The 23,531-nt window shown below is 62.1% G+C and overlaps 2 protein-coding genes and 1 long non-coding RNA gene across 3 annotated transcripts in view; 2 read left to right on the top strand and 1 right to left on the bottom strand.

The window, feature by feature from the left end:
• ITGB2 (integrin subunit beta 2) overlaps positions 1-1,647 on the top strand; it is a 29,847-nt gene extending 28,200 nt beyond the window's left edge. The window contains 2 exon segments of the mRNA NM_213908.1: positions 796-962; positions 1,102-1,647. Of these exon segments, the coding sequence (NP_999073.1) occupies positions 796-962; positions 1,102-1,164 (230 nt within the window). The 3' untranslated portion in view covers positions 1,165-1,647.
• A 2,421-nt stretch (positions 1,648-4,068) lies between these two features.
• Positions 4,069-8,143, bottom strand: LOC146397931 (uncharacterized). The gene is made up of 3 exons (XR_014825276.1): positions 7,919-8,143; positions 7,168-7,411; positions 4,069-7,092 (listed from the first exon to the last, which is right to left on the bottom strand). It is a non-coding gene; the product is annotated as an uncharacterized LOC146397931 (long non-coding RNA).
• A 753-nt stretch (positions 8,144-8,896) lies between these two features.
• On the top strand, positions 8,897-22,205 carry PTTG1IP (PTTG1 interacting protein). The gene is made up of 6 exons (XM_003359011.5): positions 8,897-9,031; positions 14,254-14,306; positions 16,346-16,454; positions 19,226-19,400; positions 19,949-19,995; positions 20,327-22,205. The coding sequence occupies exons 1-6, from the start codon at positions 8,932-8,934 to the stop codon at positions 20,371-20,373; spliced, it is 531 nt and encodes a 176-aa protein (XP_003359059.1). The 5' UTR covers positions 8,897-8,931; the 3' UTR covers positions 20,374-22,205.
• The last annotated feature ends 1,326 nt before the right edge of the window (positions 22,206-23,531 follow it).

Below are 23,531 nucleotides of genomic sequence, written 5' to 3'. Positions count from 1 at the left end.
GCACCAAATGTGAGACAGCAGCCTACCCAGCAGTCCTTGTGGGACTGGGACCTGCTCCCAGCTCCCCCCACCCACTGCGGGACCCCCAGGAAGGCGCTTTGCATGGCCCCAGGGCTCCAGAGCCCAGCCTGCCAGGGCGGATGCATCTCCACAGGGTTTTCAACAGCAGATTTGGGGTCGGGTCTAGTTTTGCGCAGACGTGGCTGCGCCACTCAGCCTCTGTGAGGACTGCGAGGCTCCTGGAAGGGCCCGGGTGACGGAGGGTGCGCTGGCGCTTGACTTGCTGAGCATCTGTTTCCTCTCCAGTGGAGTGGAGCCAGCTTCAGCCTCCACAGAGCCAGGGCCTCTGCCAGGGGCCGAGGCGGGGCGTTATGCCCTCCAGAGCCCCCAAGCTCAGAAGGAGGCTGGGTACGGCCCCTCAGGGACTGGGACTCCACCCCCCTCAACCCCAAGGCTGCAGGCGTTGGCTTCCTGGGGACTGACTTTACAAGAGAGCCCGGACCCTAAACTGTGACCCCAAATGTCTTCGGTTCCAGGGACCAGGTCACTGGCTGTCCAGGCGGGAGGCTGGTGTCTGGCCCTGGTTACCGGCATTGTGGGCCCCCCTTTCTTTCTCCGTAACAAGGGGCTTCCACGTTTCATTTGGAGCCACAGGGCCTGCACGCTCCCTGCCTGGGGGCCCGGCCGGGCTGGTTTGCTCACCTACCTGTCCCCGAGGCTGTGCGGGGGACAGGCCGGGGCACAGGGGCCTGAGAGTCCGGAGGGCCTGACACCCCTGTGCGCCTCCTTGCCTAGAGTGTGTGAAAGGCCCCAACATCGCCGCCATCGTGGGGGGCACCGTGGGGGGAGTCGTGCTCGTGGGCATCTTCCTGCTGGCCATCTGGAAGGTCCTGACCCACCTGAGTGACCTCAGGGAGTACAAGCGCTTCGAGAAGGAGAAGCTCAAGTCCCAGTGGAACAACGTGAGTGGTCCCAGGCCCCTGCGAGGGTGCCCCCCCCCCCCCCGGCCCCGAGCCATTGGCGTCTGCTGGGGGCTGCGCGCTTGCCCCGGGGCCAGCTCCTCCCTCCTGCGCTGACGCATCATGTTTGCTTTTCTCACAGGATAACCCCCTTTTCAAGAGCGCCACCACGACAGTTATGAACCCCAAGTTTGCTGAGCGCTAGGGGTGCTTGGTGAAGACAAGGCCTTCTGCTCCGCCCAGACGGGGCCGCCTCCCCTCCAGCAGGCTGACCGTGACCCTGCCTGGCGGACCCAGCTGACGCCCCCCCACCCCCGACCCCCTCAACATCAGCTGAAAACCTGCTCTTTTCCCTGCGCCCCAAATGACGGATCTGTTCAGATGCTTCAATGGACTCATCGGAAGGGACAATCTCCCGCTTCTGAGAGGTGTGACTTCTGGTAGCCACTTGAAAAAGGACTCGCTTGTGTCTCGTAAGGTCAGACACCTGTCTTCCTTTGTAAAAATTAGCACAGCAGTCAGATGGATGGAGATTCCGATTTATTTATATGTGAACTTATAGGGAATAGAATTGCATTCCTGTGATTATGCTGTTTCCAATCATGTGCACGGAAAAAAATCGAATAAATCTGCAGAGGCTCGCTGGGGGCTGGGCTCTGCGCCCCATCTCAGCTGTGCCCACACTCCCCGGGTCCTGCCGACTTTGTGCCCTGGAGCCAGTTTCTCTTTCCTCCTTCCTCACCTGGTGGCCGTGAGAGCCTGGCCCCTATCTGCCCTGGTCCCTGGCCCTCACCTTAGGCAGCTTTCAGAGGACCGGGCAGGAGGCAAGGGGCGGGGGGCAGCCTCACTGAAGGGGGTCCTGCTGAGGAACCTGAACACGGCCGAGGCAAGAGAGAGGCGCCGGTGTCTGTCACCCTCGCAGACACTACACGGGCTCCGCTGTGCCGAGCCAGGAGTGCGGTGTTCACCGCGCGAGCAGGCAGTGTGGCAAGGCTCTCAGGCCCCCACCGTCCTGTCCTCACCATTCCCGCCCTGTTCACCTTGCCTTCCTGCCCTATTCCTAAAAAGTGGATTTGAAACAGAATGGCCAAAGCTTAACCCTTCCCCTTATTAATGGTTCCATGTCCTTCTGTGCCCAGGAGGAGACTCAGGCTTTATTTCCACATTAAGATCCAGCAGAACAAAATGAAATCGCTTTCAGGCAGTGTTGGGCCATCCCATCTCCCCACCTGGTGAATCTGGGTGGCTCTGCCCCTTCCTGACGTTTTTTGTTTGTTTGTTTGTTTTCTTTTTATAACTGCACCCGTGGCATATGGAGGTTCCCAGGCTAGGGGTCTAATCGGAGCTGCAGCTGCTGGCCTGCACCACAGCCACAGCAAGGCAGGATCAGAGCCACATCTGTAACCTACAGCACAGCTCACAGCAACGCCAGATCCTTAACCCACTGAGTGTGGCCAAGGATTGAACTGGCAACCTCTTGGTTCCTAGTGGGATTCCTTTCCGATGTGCCAGGACGGGAACACCCCTTCCCAACCTTTGACCCTTCCCGCCAAGAACCTCCAGCAGACAAGCCTCTCCTCACACGTGATCTGCTCACCAAAGGTCCCCCTGCAGCCGCCTTCCCCCAACGATGTCACACAGGCACTTCTGGCACCTTCGTCTGAGGTCCCCGGGTGCAGTCCCTCCCCTGCCCGTGCCTCTCCCGCACATCCGCGTCCACACAGACACCCGTGGCGATTGTGTTCCCCACTCCTACAACCCAGTGCGGTTCTCCGGCGACACCCTGTGCCCCTCGGACCCCAGACGCCCAGCCGGAGTGCGGGGCCGCCCCACCCCGAGCCACAGCCTCCCTCCTGCTCTCCTTCCCTTCCTGTTTTAAAGTCAGCTTTTGAGACTTAGCATCATCAAAACCTTTGTCACTTAAGCAACTCCAGGGGTGCTTGTTTCTAGGCTCCGAGTGCATTTTCCATGAGTGGGTTTGTTTTATCCTTTTTTAATAAAGTCTGCATCGTGTACCATCATGCACTTTGGCAGTTTCTTCTGCCCCAGGTCAGTCCCAGGCCCCACCCACCTGGGGGTGAACAAGGATGCTGCTAAGGCCACGGGTCGGGGGCCCTGCCCCTCCCCCAGCCTCCCGCAGGAGTGTGTGTGGCGGGGTAAGTGCTGCTTGCAGGGGAGTTGCGCTGTGAACAAATCTGAGCTGTAACACGGCAGGCCCCCAGCCCAGATCCGGAATTCAGGGCTGGGCCCCCAGCCAGGCAGGTTTCCACCCGAAGCAGCAGATGGCCCAGGCGAGGTAGGCCCAGGGACCAACTACCCAGGATGGCCTGGGACGTCCTGGTTTGAACCCTCGAAGTCCCTGCCATCTAGGCAAACCCAAACGGTGGCCCCTCGGGCGTGTGCATTTCCCCCACAGCAATTAGGTCGGTTCTCTGAGGACGCTAACCAGGTGCCCCACGAAGGTAACTCCGTTCTGCCACCATCTGCCTGGCGGTCTCACAGGTGAACAAGGGATCGGTCTCATGAGACCGCCTGGCCCCTTGTCCACAACAGGCACCAGTCACAAGCTCAGGTTGTCATGTCACGTGTGCTTCTAGAGGATATAGATCAGAGATTTGATGAATTTTTTCCTTTTTTTTTTTTTTTTTTTTTTTTTTTGTCTTTTTGCCTTTTCTAGGGCCGCTCATGCAGTACGTGTGGAGGGTCCCAGGCTAGGGGTCTAATCAGAGCTGTAGCCACTGGCCAACGCCAGAGCCACAGCAACTCGGGGTCCAAGCCGCCTCTGCGACCTATACCACAGCTCACGGCAACACCGGACCCTTAACCCACTGAGCGAGGCCAGGGATCAAACCCGCAACCTCATGGTTCCTAGTCAGATTCGTTAACCACTGCGCCACGACGGGCACTCCGAATTTTTTCCTTTTTCTTCTTTCTCTTCTTTAGCTGTGCCCATGGCATGCAGAAGTTCCCAGGCCAGGGATCAAACCCGTGCCACAGCAGTGACCTAAGCCACTACAGCGACCGTACCAGACCCTTAACCTGCTGAGCCACCAGGGAACTCCAGAGAGTGGATTAATTTGCTAGAGTGGCTCACAGAACTGGACAACCGTTTACTCACTAGATTATGGGTTTATTTTTGTAATAAATGAATACCCTGACAAAGGGGTGCCCGGGGCAGGGTATGGGGGGGCGCAGGTCTTTTGTGTCCCAGAGCCCACTTGCCCAGCCCTGGAAGCCCCCTGAATCCCATCCTCTTGGGTTTCTACAGAGGTTCCCTGATGCCAGCAGGATGGGTTATATCACTCCAGCCATCTCCCCTCTCTGGAGGTGGGGATGGGGGGGCTGAACGTTTCCCTGGCAACCAGCCCCCATGCACAGCTGCTTTCCAAACATCACCCCCAGAGCAAACTCAGATGTGGTCCAAAGGGGATTGTGATGGACGACAAGACACACTGACCACTCGCCACTCCGGAACTGCCAAGGGTTTCTGGCGCTCTGCGCCTTCGGTGGCTGAGGACCCAAATGTGTGTCTTAGGAGATCACAGCATCACACCTGCAAACGGGCCCCTGCGGGAGGGCATCTGGCCTTGGGTCCCCTACTACTCTGAATTCTAACTGTGCGAGGGTCTCTTACTGTTTGGGACCTGGGACCCTCACCGGGGCAGGTGGGGACTAGAAGAGCTGACGCCCCCGCTGCCAGCCCTTCCCGGGAGCATCTCGCCCACCAAGTTTGGACATCGTCACTGGGCGTGTCTGGGTGTGTGTGTGTGTGTGTGTGTGTGTGTGTGGTATGCACATGCGTGCTGGCGTGGCTGCTTTGAATTGGGCCTCAGGTGATGTCAGCAGGATTAAGACCCGCTGGCCCAGAGCAGCCACGCTTCTCAGAGGCTGGTTCGGGTGCAAGCTCGGCTTCACTAGCATATGCAAGGTGTGAGCGCTGGGCCTGGCCGCAGGCCTGCTGAGTGAGAGGCTCTGGGGCAGCCCAGGGTTTCCCAGTGGTGTTCTGGCCAGTCCTCCAGGTGATTCTGCTACAGCGTCTAGTTGGAGGACCCTCGGCGAAGCAAGGGGATGGGGGTCGAATCGTGCCATAAGGGGCTCGGCGGGCGGGGCTGCAGGTGCTGTGCATGCTGGGGGCCGTGCCCCCTCAGGAGGAGGCAGGGGGAGCCTCCCTGGACGCAGGGAGAAACCAGATCCCAACGCAGCCTACCTTGCGTGCTCTGGGGCAGGCGGGGCTGGCTGGTCCCCGAGGCTCTAGCAACATCGACAGAAAACTCAGTTGCCTTCAGCCCACGTCCTGTTTTTGTGACATATTCTCATTAGTTTTCAAATAATCCTCTTGAAACTTTCCTGCCTTGTCCTGGTGAGATGGAGACACCAGAAAGGCGTGTGGTGAAAGCCGAGGTCAAGTCCACTAGCGGCCCTTCCCCCGCCCCCGAGAGGAAGTGCTTTTATCGCGGGCAGGCAGGCGGCAGTGTCTTCCGCGCCTCGGACCAGGGCAGATCCCTGGGCCCCAAGAGGACGGACCGGCAGGGATCGGGGAGCCCTTCAGCGCCTTCCTCATCCCGGGCATACGTGTTCCGTGCCATCCTTTAAGCCAGTCGTGGAGGGTGGGCCCTGGCCTGTGGGCACAGCCCTCCGCCTCTATCCATCCCTCCCGCTGACCCTGCCTGTCTAGAGCACCACAGACCTTCCCGGAGCCCCCTCCCAGGCGGCTCCAAGGTCTGAGGCCCTCAGCTGCCCCCTCTGTCCCCAGCTGAGCCGGATGTGAGCTCTTCCCAGTGTTAATAACCACGGTGGGAAGACGGTCCGGTCCCTGCCCGGGGAGAGGCTTCCACCTTTTCACACAGCCCTTCTGGAAGGAATTCTTTAACCTACTGAAGAATGTGCTAAGGATGGAAAAATCGGATGGCACACTCGCCACCAGGTAGAGACAACTCAGGTGAAAATGCCCCGCATGGGACTCCCAGGGGTGCAGTTCTGGGGCGGGGGCCCCGGAATTCCGGAACCGCTGTGGCTGCCCGTCCTGCGGCCAGCCCACTCCTGGCACTGGAGTTCAACAGTTTCCCCTAAATTGACACTGTTGTAACTGTGTCCATCTAATTCCTTAACCTTTCTCCTCTTCCTCCTCCTTCTTCTTTTGCTGTGTTAGGGCTGTACCTGCAGCACATGGAAGTTCCTGGGCTAGGGGTTGAAACTGAGCTGCAGCTGCCAGTCTACACCACAACCACAGCAACACCGGATCCGAGCCACATCTTTGACTTACACCACAGCTCACGGCAACACCGGATCCTTAATCCACTGAGTGAGGCCAGGGATCGGACCCCATCCTCATGGATAGTAGTCGGGTTTGTTACCACTGAGCCATGATGGGAACTCCTAATTCCTTGATCATTATTCTTGGAAAAACTATACGTTCTTTTAATTCCAGGTTGCAAACAGAGCAATCATTCTGCTTCTCCGAAGTCACTGTGGTTCATGTTTTCTCACCCTGTGTGGTTTGGGGTCTTTCCTATCAGCTCGCAGCTCTTTGACAACTGAGCGGGTGAGTTAAATAAGGCTGTCCCTGCCTCCCCCTTTTCAAGCAGACGTGGGCTCTAGTCACCGAGTACTCTTTTGAACGTCCACGTTGTCAAAGTTTAGTTGTATTTTAAAATGCCATTGCTGATGGCACCGTTTAAGACGCAGCAGTGTTCACGGCGTCTTGGTTAATGTTTACAAATGCACAGTGTCCTTCAGACACCAATAAATTGTGCGATTGTTAGGAGGAAAAAAAATGTGGCTTTCTGTGGCCCTGGTGCTAAGGCCAGGCTGGTATTTACTCTGCTTCCAAAGGCACATGAGTTTTAACCATCTTTTTCTATAACGGAAGATCCAAACCAAATAGAGATATGAAGTATTTGAACTGGAAGAGGTGGGGGGACAGTGCACTGCAGTCAAGGGCCCTTTGCTGTCTCACATGGACAGGAAGGCACCCTGTCCCCTCTACGAAGGACCGAGAACCAAGTGGAAGACATTCCTGTGAAACCATGCCGCATTCATCAGACCTGCAGTCACTGTGCCCAAGACGACGACGAGGCTGCCTTCCCGCACTGCCGTCCGGCACCAGCGGGACCTGGGCTAGCTTGGGTCTGCCCTAGAAGGGAAGGGCAGTGACGTTGACGCTGGGCCCCGACCTGTCAACCTCCAATTTTAAAGTAGAATCACTCACCTGGTATCTGGACTTCCTGAGGTTCAGGTTCTTTGTGTCTCAGCACAGAAGGAATTCGGTGAGAGACAAAGCGATAGGCGAGAGCGAGATGTATGGGGACGCTCCTGAGAAATACAAGCGGCCGGCACCATCCGGTGGGCTATAGTTTTATAATCCAGGTGGAGTGCGGGTGGGAAAAGACGGCCTCTTCCTCTTTCTGGGAGTGGTAGCTCCTCCTTGGTGTCTGGTGAGAGAGCGTTTGACCCTATAAGGTCAAACTAGGTGCTCATTCAGCTCAGCAGAAGGGTGGTCCTTAAACTCTTGCCCTTGGTCTAAGCCTGAAAGCAGGCCCCGCCCCACTCCCCACCAAGGACCAGAGGCATATCTTGTGCTTCCACTAGCCAAGCCTACCTCTTCTGACGGCTGTCCTGAGCGGTCATTAAGGCACAGTGGTCTCCCGAAGTCCCTTCCCTATCTGTGGTCCCTCACAGGGACTTCCACACCGGCCTGTGTGGTTGTCCTACTCCATCCGGCCGAGCTGAACTGAGGCACTCAAGCTCATGGAAGCTGAGGTCCTGGAGGGAGGACCTGGCAGGGCTGGCATCTCCCACACCCACGCCCCCCACTGCTGACCGGGCAGGAGGAGGTGGTGCCGCCTTTGGCTCCTCCGCACTGCAGGAGGCACAAATACAGGGCAACCAGCTCTGTCTTCCAGGCCAAGGAGTCCTCCACACAGACCCAATGGGGTGAGGGCCTGTGAAATTCTACCCACCTTGGGCTGTCTCGGGGCGAGCAATGTGGGCAGAGGGGAAGGGCAGGCCATGCTGACAGGGAGCCGTGCCCCAATCACGGCCGACTGCACAGCCCTCTCTGGGGTCAGCTGGACCCCACGTTAGACTGCAAAGCCCACTGCCTGGATTCCTCCGCAGCCCCTCCAGGGTTGAGGTAGGTGTGGGGCAGCAGTGGAACAGGAGCCGGAACATGATGTTGAGGCCCTGAGAGAGAGCACGCGGCAGCCGCTCCAGCCCTGCCCCCCCCTTTTTTTCTCTCCCCCCCCCCCCCCCCCCCCCCCGGCAGTGCTGCTAGGGGGGGAGGTGCTCTTATCAGGCTGGTCCAGGAAGCCGCCAGTCAGTGACCCCAGGAAGCTTAGGGGTTGGATCGCTTCCCTGTGCGATTCCCAAAGTCCCGTTCCACTTTGACTATGGAAACACAATCTTAAAAAGAAAGTAACTGGACTCTTGCAATATGTATTGTTATCATTTCGCGACGCCCTCCGGCTGCAGACCTCCCAGGAGCCGGCCGCTGCACACTGGTCCCCGGCCCGCAGGCTCCACTCGCGGAGGTGATGGGCGTCCGGGGACGCGGGTGCCCGGGGGCGGGGGAGGCCTTCCGGGCGGGGATCGGGGCCGAGCACGCTGGCTATGCAGCCGAGGACGCTGGTTAGGCACCGCCCTCGGGGCCATTCCAGGACACACCGCTACAGCTCTACTCCCGGAGGCGGATTCTCCACCCCTCCAGGGTCAGGGCCAAGCCAAGCCCGGGACTGGCCGCCCCTCCCAGTCGCGCAGGCGCACTGAGCTCCGCGCGGAGCGGGGAGGCGGGCCCGCGAGAGGCAGGGGGCGGGGCCCGTAGGGCGAGGGGGCGGGGCCTCCTGTTGCGCACTTGCTCCACCGTCGCCCCGCCCACTTCCGGCGCGCGGCTCTTCCGGGCAGAGGCGCCTGGCCGGGGTCCCAGTGGGGTGGGTCCGGCCGCAGACGACGACTGACCAGCGGCACCAAAGCCACCATGGCGTCCAGTGGGGCCCGCGGGCCGACGCTGCGCTGGGCACTGGCCCTCGGCGGCGCCGCGCTGCTCCTACTGCTCCTGCCGACGGCCTCGGCGCAGGGTGAGGGCGGCCGGGGGGCGCGGGGTCAGGGTCACGGGGTCGGGAGGGAGACCAGGGTCGAGGCGCCCGGGGAGCGCAGGGTCGAGAGGCCTGACAGGCGGGGTCGGGAGGAAGGGGGCGGGGGTCGAGGGGCCGGGGAGCGCGGGGTCGGGGTCGAGGGGAGGGCGGGGATCAAAGGGCCCTGGGAGCGCGGGGTCTGGGGCAAGGAGCGAGGGGGCACAAGGTCGAGAGGCCCGGAAGCGAGGGTGCTGGGGGGGGGGCGAGAGGTTGCTGCCTAGGGTCTGTGCGGTTTGCGGGGGCCGCCAGGGGCCCACCCGAGTGTCCGGCCGGGGCAGCAGGGGCTGGGGGAAGACTGCGTGCCGGCCCTTTGTCTGGCTCAGCGTGCGGGCGGCCTGGCCCGAGAGCACGGTCAGCTCCTTAACCTCGCCACGACCCTCTCCGAGAGCGCTGTGGGGTGGTGGGAGCAGGGCTTGGGAGCTTGCTTGTCCCTTGGCGGGTCAGCCGCCCGGAGTCCAGGGGCCCAGCCCTTGTGAGGGCGCGGCTGGTGTGTTGGGGGCTCTGCTCCGCTCTGCTCAGACTCCGGGGAGGCCTGTGTGCAGGCCCCCACCCACGCCCTCTGTGCCCAGTAGACCCCCTCTCCAGGGAGCTCCGGGGAGAGTGGCCAGGGCTTGAACTAACCCTGAGGCTGGGTTTCTTCGCTCTCCAGACCCGCAGCCGTTGTCAGCCTTCCTTGGTTTATCCCACCTATTCTTGGTACCACCTGTGTCAGGTGCTGGGCCGGGTGGCGGCTGGCAGGTGGAGAACCAGACTTCCTGGGAGACTGACCAGGAACTAGCAGAGTGCTTGGGGGTGGGTGAGGGGAGCATGGGATAAGAGGGCACAGGAGTTCCAGGGACCTGGCTGCTGGAAGGTGGTGGAAATCTCAGGAGCAGCTGGGGATGGGGCGTCCCGCGATCACCAGGCGTGGAGAGCAGAGCCCTGGCTGGTCAGCTTCGGTTCAGCACAGCCAAGCACCTGTCCGCTTTGTGACCTTATGGGCTGCTTGTTCCAGCGCAAGGCTGCTTGAGTTCCTGCTCGTCTGCTTCCCAGCGCACTAACGTGTACCTCTGTGGCGCGGCAGTCAGGTCGCGCAGAATGGGGAGCTTTAGGTCCAGAATGTGTTTTCGGCACGAATGTATTATGAGTTCTTTTTACCCGACTGGGTGGGTGTGAGGCAGGAGACCAGGCCCTCTCCTTGGTGGCCTTCCGGGATGGACTCTGGCTTTGTGAGAGTGGGTGTGGCGGGAAACGCCCCCTCGTGTGTTTGGCTGCTTGCTTTTCACACGGCCGGGTCCTGTGACAGTCTGGGAGTTAAGCCAGACTCGTGTTTCAGGAGCAAAGCAGCTCCTTTCCAGCCACAGTGAGCACTGAGCCCCCTTCCCGCGGAGAGTGGGCTGGTCTGAGAGTTTATGCTTGTCATGCCGTAGGAATGCAGCCACACCGTGGACGTTTGCTCTGTGTGTCCCTCAGAGCTCCCAGGAGAGCCAGCCCACAGGATGTGTGCAGCTGTGGGAAAGGCTCATCACAAGGGCTTGGCTCTCGGGAGCGGGGGGGGCGGGGTAGGAGTCCCCTGGTCTGCCATCCGCCAACTGGAGACCCAGGACGCCTGTGGGTACGTCCCCCTCTCTGCTGAAAGCAGGCCGGGGGCAGGGCAGGTGCACATTGCGGCTCCAGCAAAGAGCGGATTCGTCCTTCCCTGCCTCTCTGTCGTGTCCGGGCCTCGGTGGATTAGGAGATGCCACCCACCCACCTAGGAGAGGGCCACGGGCTTTAATCTGGCCACCAGCTCAGGGCGTCTCTTCTGGAAACACCCACAGACACTCCTGGGCGCTGTTTGCCTTGGCCCGGTCGAGTTGACACGAAAAATAACCATCCCAGGTGTGTGACTCGAGAGGCCAGCACGCAGGTCCCCGTCCCAAACTCACCTGTCTGCTGCGGTCTTCTCTCCTGTGCGCATGGCCTTCGACCCCACAGCGTGTCGAAGGGCTTCAGCGGGGTTGGACCCCCCAGCCAGCGTTTCATCTTTGCCTCTGGAGGGCAGGCGACCCTGAAAGGCCTTTTGTCCTGAAGGGGGGGGGGTGTGCAGGGTGTTGGTGTGCTCAGGTCTGAATCTTGGCATACACCTCGCCCCTTTTCTGCATCGAATCGAATCGAACTCCTGCCTCCTTTTTCAGGTGAAATTGACCCCACCGGGCCCCTGCTGTGCCCTGTTGCCTGGGGCGCGGCCGCAGCGCCCAATTTTGGGGCTTTTCCATGTGGTCTGCTGAATGCAGCCCTCGAGCCTGTTGGGTCCGACAGGAAAGAGCCTTCCTCATTTCCTTGTTTTTAAAAAACAGAGCTCCCGACAGACGCTAGTGTGCGCTGCGTCCTTTGTGCTTAAGCAGCTGACGCACCCGAAACTTCAGGAAAGAACTGAAAATACATCCTGGGTTGGCCTGCGTCCAGCAGACTTTTTCTTTACAACTTAGTTTCCCACGAGCATGAGACTGCGGGTCTCTAGCCCCGAAAAGATGAGCCTAAGTGGACGGTCCTGGCCTCGGCTTCCGAGGCCAGGGCGGTGATTTCAGCCTTAGACCCGGGAGCCTGGGCCGCTGCTGACCGACCTCCGGCTCAGCGCAGGTTGTCCGCGTCCCGTGATGAGATAAGATGCGGTGAGAAACGCCGCCGCCACCGCCCGTCTCTGAAGTAGCTGCAGGCGGCTGGGGTACCTGCCTTTCTGGCCGTGCAAGATGCCTGGGCTTCGAGGGCGGGAAGGGAATGGCCTTCGGCGGCTCTGGGCTCTGCGGAGGCTGTTTGACATGGGCGTTCCTGTGTTGAGAACCTGCCCGGTTCCAGGCTGTGCTGGGAGCCAGGGGAGAGTGAGGCTGTCCCTTTTGGCCTTTCCCCGCCGACTGTTGACACACGCTGGCCGGTGATCCAGAGGCCCCAGGGTGGACGGGTTGATGGTGTGTATCTTGGAGCTGAGTTCTTTTAGTTCACACAGGACCGGTTGTTAAACTGGAAAATCCCTGTCCCCAGGCTGCATCTTCCCAGTTCCCCACGGCCACTCTGTCAAGGTCGACGAGAAGGCCGTGGATCCTTTTTCCAGAGCCTTTCCAGTGGACTTTGAGCGGGTGTGCGAGGCCTCTGCACCTCCCCGGCCAACAGTTTATTCAGAAGACGTTCAGGAGTTCCTGCTGTGGCACGGGGTTAAGAACCTGGGGTTGCTGGAGCTGCGGCTCAGATTCGGTGCTTGGCCTAGGAACTTCCAGCTGCCAGGGAGTGGCAAGGGAAAGAACAGAGACGAAGTCTAAAGCTGCAGAAAACGTTGGAGGAACAAATGGTTCAGTGAAGCCCAAAGCCGAGTCCCTTTCTGTTGCTGCAGCCGCGTTTGCTTAGCTGCTCCCAGTAGTTGGCATCTGCGAACCCCAAACTCCCAGTCCCTCCCACTCCCTCTCTCTACCCCTTGGCAACCGCACGTCTGTTCTCCAGGCTCATGAGTTTGTTTCTTTTCTGTAGACAGGTTCATCTGTGCCGTATATGAGACTCCAGATATCAGTGGTGTCACACGGCATTGGTCTTTCTCTTTCTGACTGACTTCCCCCAGGATGAGAGTCTCTAGTTCCATCCATGTTGCTGCAAATGGCATTATTTTGTTCTTTTTTATGGCTGAGTATATTCCATTGTGTACATACACCACATCTTCTGAATCCATTCATCTGTCGGTGGCATTCAGGTTGTTTCCATGTCTTGGCTGTTGTGAATAGGGCTGCACTGAACATAGGGGTGCACGTGTCTTTTTCAAGGAAAGTTTTGTCTGGATATATGCCCAGCAGTGAGATCGCTGGATCGTATCATAATTCCATGTTATTTTTTATTGGTTTTTTTTGCCACACCCACAGCGTATGGAGGTTCCCAGGCTAGGGGTCAAATGGGAGCTACAGCTGCCGGCCTACACCACAGCCATGGCAACCTGGGATCTGAGCCTCGTCTGCGACCTACACCACAGCTCACGGCAACGCCAGATCCTTAACCCCCTGAGCAAGGCCAGGGATCAAACCCGCAACCTCACGGTTCCTACTCAGATTCATTTCCAATGCGCCACAGTGGGAATTCCTCCTCTTTCTTTCTTTTCTTTCTTTTTCTTTTTTTCTTTTTTTTTGGCCATACCTGCTGCATTCAAAACTTCCCAGGCCAGGGATCAAACCTGTGCCACAGCAGTGACCCAAGCCGCTGCAGTGACAATACCAGGTCCCTCACTGCTAGGCCATCAGGGGACTTCCGATTATTCTCATGTGCCTTTGCTGGTGGCTGGAGGCAACGTACACAGCCCTCTCCCAGGTGTGGGTGTGTTTTGGAGTTCCCTGGTGGCGTAGTGGTTAAGGATCCACCACAGTCACTGCTTGGCACAGGTCGATCCCTGGCCCGGGAGTTTCGTTTGCTGCGGGCACGGCCAAAAACAAATGTGGGTGTGTTTTAAGGGGGGGAGGGATAGCAGCTGCTTGCTGGTGGATTAGAAATTCTTTTCTGTACACCAGCTTTGTACTTCTTTTTTTTTTTTTTTTGTCTTTGTAGGGCTGCACCCATGACATATGGAGGTTCCCAGGCTAGGGGTCGAATCGGAGCTGTTGCCGCCGACCTACACCACAGCCACAGCAGTGAGGGATGCGGTCTGTGTCTGTGACCCACAGCACTGCTCACAGCAATGCTGGATCCTTAACCCACTGAGCGAGGCCAGGGATCGAACCCGCAACCTCATGGTTCCTAGTCGGGTTCGTTTCTGCTGCCCCGTGATGGGAACTCCGGGCTTTGTACTTCTGATTCGCCCGAGTCCTGAGCTCGGGGCTGCGTGGGGTCCACCCCATTCTCTAGCGGCCAGGCTCTGCTGGGACCGGAACTGGCTTCTCCGTCCTGCGGGGGGGCTTGGCACTGCCGTGGCCTCTGGTGCCAGAGTGTCAGCCGATGCATGGGTCCCTGGTGCTCAGGCTCATGGGTGAACCCCGGGCGGCCAGCCCTGCCGCGGGCGCCGACTTCTCTCCCGCGAGACCCTGGGGTCAGGCCCCCACACGTGTGTCCATCTGGGGCCCTGCTCGTCGAGCTCAGTCCGTGAACCTGGCCGGCCTGCTGCGTGAGTGGGAGGCACCCCCCGCCCCCCGCCGCCTCTGGACGCTGCAGACTCAGTGTTGTTTGCTCTTTCCCTGCAGCTTGCTCTCAGCACACAAACAGGACGTGCGAAGAGTGCCTGAGGAACGTCTCTGTGAGTAGCACGCAGGGCGGCCGGGGCCCCGAGCAGCCGCCCTCTGACCCCAGGGGCCGCTGTGTGCCAAGGGCTCCATGATGGGGCTTTGCGGAGGTGTCTTCACTGGTTGGTAGTAGCCTTTCTCAGGCGTGCTTAACCGTCCCCTGAAAGCCACCCGTGCCACCTGCGTGTCCCTGAGATGCTGCCTCACCTCCTGAAGCAGGAGGGCCCACGGCAGAGCAGGTGCGGGCTCCCCGGGCCGCAGGCATGGCGCCGAGCCGAAGTGTTCAGAGCGGGGAGGGGGTGGGCCAGCTGGCCTTTCTGAAAGAGGGACCCAAATGACCGCCACCATTGGCCGCTGCAAAGCTAAACGGCTGCCATTACAAATGCTGCCCAACAGTGACCATTTCACCTGGGAGTTCAGCCCCCACCCACAGCGGCTGGCCTGCGACCAGGGCTTTCCTGTGGGCACAGCGGCTGGCCTGTTGGACACGTGAGCCCTCCCGCCGCTGTGCTCACCAGTGCGGAAGGTCCAGCTTTCCTGACGGGCAGCCGGAGCCCCAGAGCTGGAGCCCGAGGAGGCCCTGCCTCGTGCCCTCCCTGCATGTGGGCGTCCGGGGAGAAGGAGCTCAGATCCGGGAGGGACTTGGAGGGCACCCAGATGTCGTGGCCTCGAGCAGGGGCGTGCTTCTCTGGGGCACGGGCCTGGGCTCATGGGGGCGGCCTCCAGGGGGGCTCTGGGCTCTGGCCTGAGGAGGGCGGGGAGCGTGCAGGAGCGGTCCCGCAGCCCTGGCTGGTGCTTGGCCCTGGCCCTTGGCGGGTGTCTCCTGGTGCTGCTGCTTCATGTTGGGGGGTTTCTGCCGAGAGTTGCTTCAAGCACCAGGGAGCCCAGGGTCTGGGGCGCGAGCGCTTCTGCAGTGAGCCCTGTGGCCCCGTGTCTCTGGGAGCCAGGTTGGGGGCGCAGCTGCGGCTGTGCGCAGGCCAGTGGGGCGCACATGTCTCTGAAGGCCCGGCCCCCACCCGAACCCCGACCAGTGAGGTCAAGAGCTGCAGGTGAGCGCGTGGGCCGGGGCAGAGCTTCCCACGACTGGAGCACACGTGGGCCCCTGCCTCATGGGGTGTGCCCGGGGCCTCGCTCAGCTAAACCAGAAGATTCCACCAGGCACAGGAGAGCTCGCCCTCCTCGTGAGCTCCTGTGGCTTCCGGCAGCACCGTCGCATAAAAAGGGAAAGTTAAACGTTTCAAACTCGGGCTGTTTGAAAGGGAGGTTTGCTGGAAGTTGCGAAGCAGGAGGGAAGCCCAGCGGTGGAAGGGCTGCTCATACGGCTGGAACGCCGGGCCCTCACAGCCGAGGCGTCGTGAGCACGGACCCAGGGGGCGCGGGCACGTTTTTTTGGGGTGACCTGCACCCTCACTTAGGAACAGAAAGCACCATCATATTCCTTCCCGTTAGAAGCTCAGAGAGGAAAATGGTGACTGTCAAGATTTAAAGCATCAGAATATGCTGACCTGAGCGGGCGTGCTAGGCCGACCCAAACCCCAGCCCGCACAGGGCCAGCCCGGCTCGTGGGGCTGGCCTGGGCCCCTCCGCCGGCCGCCGCCCGGCCCCTGCCACGCGCCCTGGGGATGCGCCCTGGGCACGCGCGCCAGGTTCCCTCCAGCTCCCCGGCTCCCGACGGGCCTTTGACCTTCCCTCGCGTCATCCCGCAGACAGCTGGCAGCGACACGGGCCAAGTTAGGATCTTGACAGAGAGATGACGGCTGTGGCTGGACGCCACGCCACCCCGCCCAGCGTGGTCCCACCTGGGGGCGGGCAGGGGGGGCTCGGGAAGCACGGAAGGCCTGTCCTCCCGCAGGCGTGGGGCCTCCGGGTGTTAGAGGGGCGGGGGGCGGCCAGGCCGGGGGAGCAGGCTGCGCAGAGGCCCTGGGTGGGGCGCCCTCTGGACCAGCACGGAGGCTGCGAGGCTTGCGGGTGCCTGGGGGGCGAGGTCTGGGTTGGGAGGACCCAGCCCGGCCGCCCTCGGTGTGTGTGACCTTCTCTGTCACCTCTCTCCTAGTGTCTCTGGTGCAACACCAACCAGGCATGCCTGGACTACCCGGTGACCAGGGTCCTGCCGCCCAGCTCCCTCTGCCAGCTGAGCTCTGCACGCTGGGGCGTGTGCTGGGGTAAGTCGCTGTGCTCGGGGCTTCTTGCAGAGCCGTGCTCAGTTAACATGAGCTGCCAGAGAGCCGGGTCTCGGGGTCCTGGGCGCTGCTGGTGGGGAGGCCGGGAGAGCGGTGGCCTCTGGGAAGCAGGCGGCCTGGGTCTGGAGGCCACCTGGGCTCTGCGGGTGTCTCCCCCGCATCCCTGGGCCTACGAGCACCTGCATCGTGGCACCTGGGGGGCTGGGCGTCCGCTCACGCGCCTCCCACCCGCACGTAGGGTTCCTAGGCCCCTCCTCGGGGGTGTGAGGGCGCCGAGACCCCGCACTTCCCTCGCGCGCCGTGCCAGCGGGGCTGTGTTGAGTGTTGCCGTGTGGCACTCCTCTCTCTGCAGCTGGGCTTGTGACGCCTCTCCCTGGCCCCCGTTGGGGTCATGGGTGCTGTGATGACCGCTGGGCATGTTTGTGTCGGGGTGTCATCTACGACGCGTTCTTGATCTTTGTCCCAGTTGGTTTCCGTCTCAGAACCCGTCGGCCTCTGAAACAACTTACTTTGACCTCACCAGCGGAAACCCAGGGAACCTGGAAGTGTGTGTGTGCACGCGCACGTGTGTGTGTGTGTGCGCGCGCGCGTGTGCGCACATGTAGGCAGACACAGCCATCACGTCCACCCAGCGGGCTGTCCTCTGGTCTCCGCCCTCCTCAGCCCAGGCAGGTGTCCTGGCCTCGCTGGCATCTGCTTTCGTCTTGGTGGCTCTCGTCCCCATGGCCTCCCGTCTGTTCCACAGAGATGGCACCAGGGAGCTGCTGGCTTTGGGGCCTTGGCTGTAAAGTGCCTGACGCCGGGCCACCCCCTGCTGCCCCCCAGGCCCCTAGAGGACAAACACACCCGCGTGTCCGCGGTGCACTTTCTGAGTCCGCAGTTTATCTCCACTTGGCAAAACACACGGACCACGTCTGGTGCCGCCTGTCCCTGGGGACCCCATGGTGGCAGGTGAGCGCTGCCCTGCCCTGGATGGCGGTGGCGGTGGCGGTGTCTGCGGCGGTGTCTGCCTGACCACCGAGTGTGTGCCCTCACCGGAGGTGCTGCTGTGCCCCGCGTGCAGGTGACCAGCCCCGCGCTCTTGTGTGGGCGCCCTTGGGAGTGTTGCCAGCTCACTCTCTCTTGACGTTTAGCCTTGGTCGTCAGCCACGTCTCTTGCGAGTGGCTGCACTGGGCGGGGGGACGCGGCTGCAGGTGGTGGCGCATCCGGCGGGCGCTGGGGCTGTCGTCTGCTTCCTTGCAGTCCGTCCGGGCTGTGGAGCGCTGTCTCGTGCTGGTAAGCTCTGTCTGCTGGCCAGCGGCCTTGAGCGCCCCTTCGAGTGGCGGGCTTTTTTGGTCATTCTCCTGTGAGGTCTGTGAGGACAGCACAGCACAGGACCCCAGTGTGGGGACACTGGGCAGGCGAGGTCCGCTCTGGGCTCTGTAGGAACAGGACTGCTGAGCCCCTGGTCCCCGAGAGGAGGCGTGATGGGCCTGTTTGGCTCAGTCCTTGGGCCGGCGGGCAGTGGAACTGCTGCCAGGTCCCCACAACCAGGACAGGTGTTTGCGGGACCTCGTCCACAGGACCTGAGCTGGTGGGGACCTTGTGGTCAGGCCCCCGGAGACCTCGGTCACCGCCGGCGAGGCCGCACCTCCCGCTAACGCACTTCTGTTCCCCCACGGGCGCTCGGCGAGCTGTCTGGGTTCCGATGCTGACGCCCTTGGACGTAAGCGTCGCCGGAGAACCACGGGGTCCTCGCTGGGTGAACCCTCGCCGGGGCTGGGTCGTGCTCTCCGTTCGGGCCTCGCCTCTGGGGTAGATCCCCTGCGAGGCCGTATCCTTCCCCGTGGAGGGATTTCTGACTCGGTCGTGGAGCCGAGTCCGCTGCTGACGGCGCGGCGGTGCCTCCAGAGCAACCGTCTCCCTCGTTTCACTGGGTTTACTGTTGCTTGTTCGCGGCCTCTCTTGCCGTGAAGCTGCTCCCTCTGCTCAGGGGTCTGTCACGCCTGCTTCTTAGGATTCCAGCGCTGCCAGGACAGGTCAGGGGAGGAAAAGCCGCATGATCAGAAATGCAGGTGGCCTTTGCCAGGATGCGGCCCCAGCCCTGACAGCGAGTGCTGTCGCGCTGGCAGCCTGAGGTGGCCCCTGGGTGGGGGCACCAAGGCGCTGGGTGTCTGCCTCCCCCTCCCCAAGGACCCTGCCCTGCCCCCAGCCATGAAACTGGGAGGTTCTCGGTTCTCGGCTCGGTGTCAGGAAGCGTCCTGCTGCAGCAGCCCGTCCCGTGGTGGTCGCACCGCCGTCCAGGGTGGGGCTCCCCAGACCTCTGCACTGGCCGCGCTCGCCCCACGGCCTCTGTCTGTCCCGTGATGGGCTCTGCGGGATGGACTGGGGACGTCTCGGCCACTGGTTTGCCTTTATAAATCCTCAGGAGAAACTTGTTTGAAGAGTGTTTGGTCGGGACAGGAGGTCACAAGGTCGTCTGGTGGCTGCAGCCCGTGCTCTGCCCGTGGTGGGAGGGGTGTCCCGTGGGCGGTGGGTGGAGGGCTCCGGGCTCTGACGCCGTCATCCCGCGGGACCGCGTCTCTGTGGCTCCCGTCTGAGCTCGCCGCTGCTCCTCCCTCTGGGTTTGTGGACTTTGCTCGGGCCGGTCAGGCCTGTGCGGGATGCGGGGGGGCGGCAGCTGCCGCTGCCTCGGCGCAGGGCGGCTGGTGGGAGCCGGGATCGGTCCCGGGGGCGGGGGGCAGGGCCGTGGTGACCCCGCTGCCCCCCGCAGTGAACTTCGAGGCCTTGATCATCACCCTGTCGGTGCTCGGGGGCTCCGTGCTCCTGGGCGTCGCCATCTGCTGCTGCTGCTGCTGCTGCCCGAGGAAGCGGAGCCGCAGGCCCGACCGGAGCGAGGAGAAGGCGGAGCGGGAGCGCGAGGAGCGGCGGGTCCGGCAGGAGGAGCGGTGAGGCCCGGAAGACGGGGCGGGGATCCTGTGGGTTCAGGGCTGTGCCTACCAGGCCTCTGAGTGCCCGTCCAGCTCTGAGCCCGCAGAGGCACAGAGGGAGGAGGGCGTCGCTGTGGCCTCTTGTCCGTGAGGCCGAACTGGCCTCTTGTGTTGCCAGCACTGTGACAACACATGTCCTGCCAGCCGCCCCCTGGAGCGTGTGTGTGGAGTGGCCGGGAGGCCGCTGGGGCCGGGGCCTTGCTGGTCCTTGCCGTCTTCCGAACCAAGCGCAGGTCTTTGCTGATGGGTTAGTTTTCTTTAAAGGAAATCAGTGTGGGGGCATGAGAGCTGCTTCTATTGAAACGAACCGGGTGAGGTGATGGAGCAGCCCGGTCTGCCGGGCCCCCTGCCCGTCCAGTGGGAGTGTGGCCCTGGCCGGCCGGCCCCATCCAGCTCTGGCTCCGGGAGGCGGGAGTGAACCCCCGGCCCCGCCGCCCAAAGTGAAAGGTCCCGCTGGTAAAATCGTGCTGCCCTTTGGTGCTGAGCGAGCGCCCTCTGTGTTGTAGGAGAGCAGAGATGAAGTCAAGACACGATGAGATCAGAAGAAAATACGGTAAGAGTCCGCGGGCTCTCCTTTCCGCCGGGGGCACGGGAGGCCGGCCGCAGGTGCGTGACGGAGCGCTGCCTTTACCTGCCTTTACCTCCCAGCCAGCCTCCGGGCACCTGCTGCGAGGGGACGCCGCGCTCCACCCTGGGCTCTGTAGGAACAGGGGGTCCGGTGCCCCTGGTCCCCGGGCGGAGGCGGGCGGGGGCGGGGGGTGAAGGGTGGTCTCTGCGCCTGCTCCGCGCACCCGGCTCTCTCTCGGCCGCATCTGAATTGTCCCGAGGTGCGGGCTGGTTCCCGTCGGCCGCGCGCGTTTGTCATCAGCCCCTTTGGTTTGCAGGTTTGTTTAAAGAAGACAATCCGTACGCCAGATTCGAAAACAACTAGAGGCGCGTCATGCGAGGCAGCGTCTCCTCGCCTGGCCCGGGGCTGCGGGTCAGCAGCGGCCACGGCCTCGTCCGCCTCGGCCCTGGGGCGGCCCGTGGGAAGCTGCCCCCCAGGTGCAGGCCTGTGAGCTTTGTCCTCTTTTTTCCTGTTTCTGTCTTTGTCCCTTGAGACATTAAGCCTGTCAGGGCCTTTGGTTGTGTTGTCATTAATCTGAGGAAACCGCACGTTCCTGCCCCTCCCCAGTCTACCTGGGAGCCGGTGCCGACCGCGCCCTGTGTCCCGGGCCTGGTGGGTGCGGCTCCACATGCCGGAAGGCAGTGCGTTTTCAGTCTGTTGTGGGACCCCCGACCAGCCAGCCCTTGTCATTTCCCCGACGAGCCGAGCCGGCTCTCCATTGCCCGCCGTGTCCCGGGCGCCGTCTGCTGAGGGTTCCCGTCCATCTGCACCAGCTGGCACCAAGCAGTCGCTAAAACTCCCCTTTTTAGGTGCGGCCCTAGAAAGACAAAAAAGAGGTTTCACCCGAAGCCTTCCTTTGGAAGCGTAGGCCACCTGGGGGCTGGCTTTTCAATCAGCATCTGGACTGGCACACGAGGCGTTTCTTCCTGGGAAAATCTGAATGTGGACCCTCTGGCCAGCAGTCACCCCGTGCAGGGGCGGGGACACTTGAGAAGCTTTACCTGCACCCTTCTCTGCCCCACTGACCGCAGGCCTGGGGCCCGGGCACAGTCTCTCCCGAGTCCCAGACCCTCCCTGCCTGTCCTCAGTGCTCACCTGGGCACCGCGTGCGACGGTAGGTCCTCCGGGAAGGGACTGTGTCCTGGGCTCTCCCCGGGGGACCCTGTGAGCCAGGGTGCTGAGGGCTGGGCGGCGGTGCAGAGATGCTGCTGGTTGTCCTGCTGACCAGACCACCCGGCCCCCGGCCAGCTCCGTGGATCTCCTTCGGGCGGCCTCATCTGCGGTGGCCCCGAGGTGCCAGACGCGGCAGTCGTCCCTCCAGTGAAGACATGTGACTGCCGTCCGTGGTCTGCGCGCTTCCAGGCAGGTTCGCAGACAATGAAGTGACTGGTTCCTCCTTGAAATCTGAACACAGTTCTAGTTGCCACATTGCTTTGACTTAGAGGAAACCGAGCTTTGGGACGGCAGGTGAGCGGCTGCATGAAAGGACTCAGGCAGAGCCAGCGACCAAACACACCAGCGCACGGCCCGCCAGGCCTTGTCCACACGGACCCAGCGACCAAACACGCCAGCGACGGCCCGCCAGGCCTTGTCCACGCGGACCCAGTGACCAAACACGCCGGCGCACGGCCCGCCAGGCCTTGTCCACGCGGACCCAGCGACCAAACACGCCGGCGTGCGGCCCGCCAGGCCTTGTCCACACCCCCTGTGTCGATCTAACCGGTTGACCCTGGCTTCTCACAGACTAAGAAGCAACCTTTAACAGACTCTTGAGTCTTATTCTTTGATTTCTTGGGCATTTGATTGCAGCAAAGTGTTAAGAGACATTCCCGCGTCCTTCGTAACAGCCTGCAGAGTTTTCCTTTCTACTCTTTGTTCATAAAAATCTTTGTAAGAGACTCGAGTCAACACCGAGTCTGGGTGTAAATCCCTCTTTGCTGCCTTGCGGCTGCCGAGCTGAGGCGAGTGGGTTGTGAGATAAAAACCCCATCCTTCCGCGCGGCACAGAGCCGGCTGCGGGCACCGCCGCTTCCCTGTGCTCTTCGACTTGCTGCCAAGAGCAGTCCAACCTGGAGCCTCCAGGAACCGCGTAACCTGAGTGCCTTCATCTGTAGCCACTTTCCAGTCAGCGGCCCAATACACGTTTTTGCTGGCTACGCTGCGTTCCTCCTCTCGTTTCTGGGTGGTGGGAGCGCTGTTGCTTGGGGAGCAGGGGTGGATGGGGCGGTCCTGACGAAGGTGGGTTTCTGGACCCCTTACTAGCCGCGGGAGCAGCCTCCCACGGAGCTCCCGCTGCTGAATGGCCCCAGGGCCGCGCGGCTTCCTGCTGCAGCGCCACCTGGCGAAAAGGTGCCTTTGAGCCTGTGCACCTTGGCTCCCCTGCTGGAAACAGGTGCCACCAGGAACGCATCCTGCCCTCTGCCCTACCTGCTTGGGGGTCTTGGTACCCGCGTGGGGAGCAGTCCCGCCCACTTCCGAGTTGCTGCTGAGTTGGGGGCGTTTTGAGGATGACCGCCCCCTGCCCCACAGCCCCGCAGTAAACCTTTCTCCAAACTCCGACGCTTCTCTTTGGCCTCACTGGGCATCAGGCACCCGGATTCTTGTTTGGTGACATGGTTGCGCTCCGTGACAAGGGGGCAGCGGGCTGGCGAGGGCGCTGCTGGTCCCTGAGACGGCCCCCCGGGGGAGGCTGGATTGAGACCCACCTGGGACTTGAACAACCCGAAGCCACGCCCGCAACTCAGCTCCCAGAAACCTCAGGGGAGCGAGCGGCAGGCTGGATGCCTGCTCAGGTGACCTGGCCCATTTCCCAGGAAGGTCCTGCTCACGACTGAATCCCGGGATCCAGACACAGAACTGAGGGCTCTGGGCCTGGGGCCGAGCACAGTGCCAGTGGCTTAGGGCCAGAGTCCGGCCAGCTCTCGCACCCCCTCCCTGCCCCGTCTCCTCGCCCCGTGTTCCCGAGCCCTTCCCTGGGCCCGTGCGTCACGGGCCTCTGACCACGGCCGGCCCAGATGTGGGCCGTCTCCGTGGTGGTCGGGACCACGTGCAGCACCTGCCCTCTGGGGGGACAGTCCAACGTGTTCCGACAGCCAGGCCCCCAAGGAGGCCCCAGTGTGGTGCCCCAATCAGGGACGCTCCCCCACCCTGGGGCCCGCAGGGCTTTCCGTTCCTCCTGCCGCCAGGGCCACCTCGGGCTGTAGGTGGCAGAAAAGGCTGCCCCGCCCAAGGTCAGAGTGCAGGCCCGCTGCCCCCCCAGCCCCGGGCAGGACCAGGAGGAGAGTGTGGCGTGTGCCCGGAGCTGCTCAGCGGGCCGTGGGGTGTGTCAGTCTGCGCAGGTCACGTGCAAGCACCACATTTATCTCGCCTGGAGGCTGGGTGCCTGGGGCCCATGTGTTGGCAGGGCTGGTCCCCCCACCCCCCAGGCCTCTCTCCTGGCCGTGTGAACAGCCGCCCCCTCCCCATGTCCCCCCATGGTCGCC

This window comes from Sus scrofa, chromosome 13 (genome assembly GCF_054392235.1).
Source record: "Sus scrofa isolate SSC_HxYL_T2T_F1_AM1 chromosome 13, Sscrofa_HxYL_maternal_Yorkshire_Landrace_v2.0, whole genome shotgun sequence".
Taxonomy (NCBI): domain Eukaryota; kingdom Metazoa; phylum Chordata; class Mammalia; order Artiodactyla; family Suidae; genus Sus; species Sus scrofa.
This window is presented reverse-complemented; position numbering and strand designations above follow the sequence as displayed.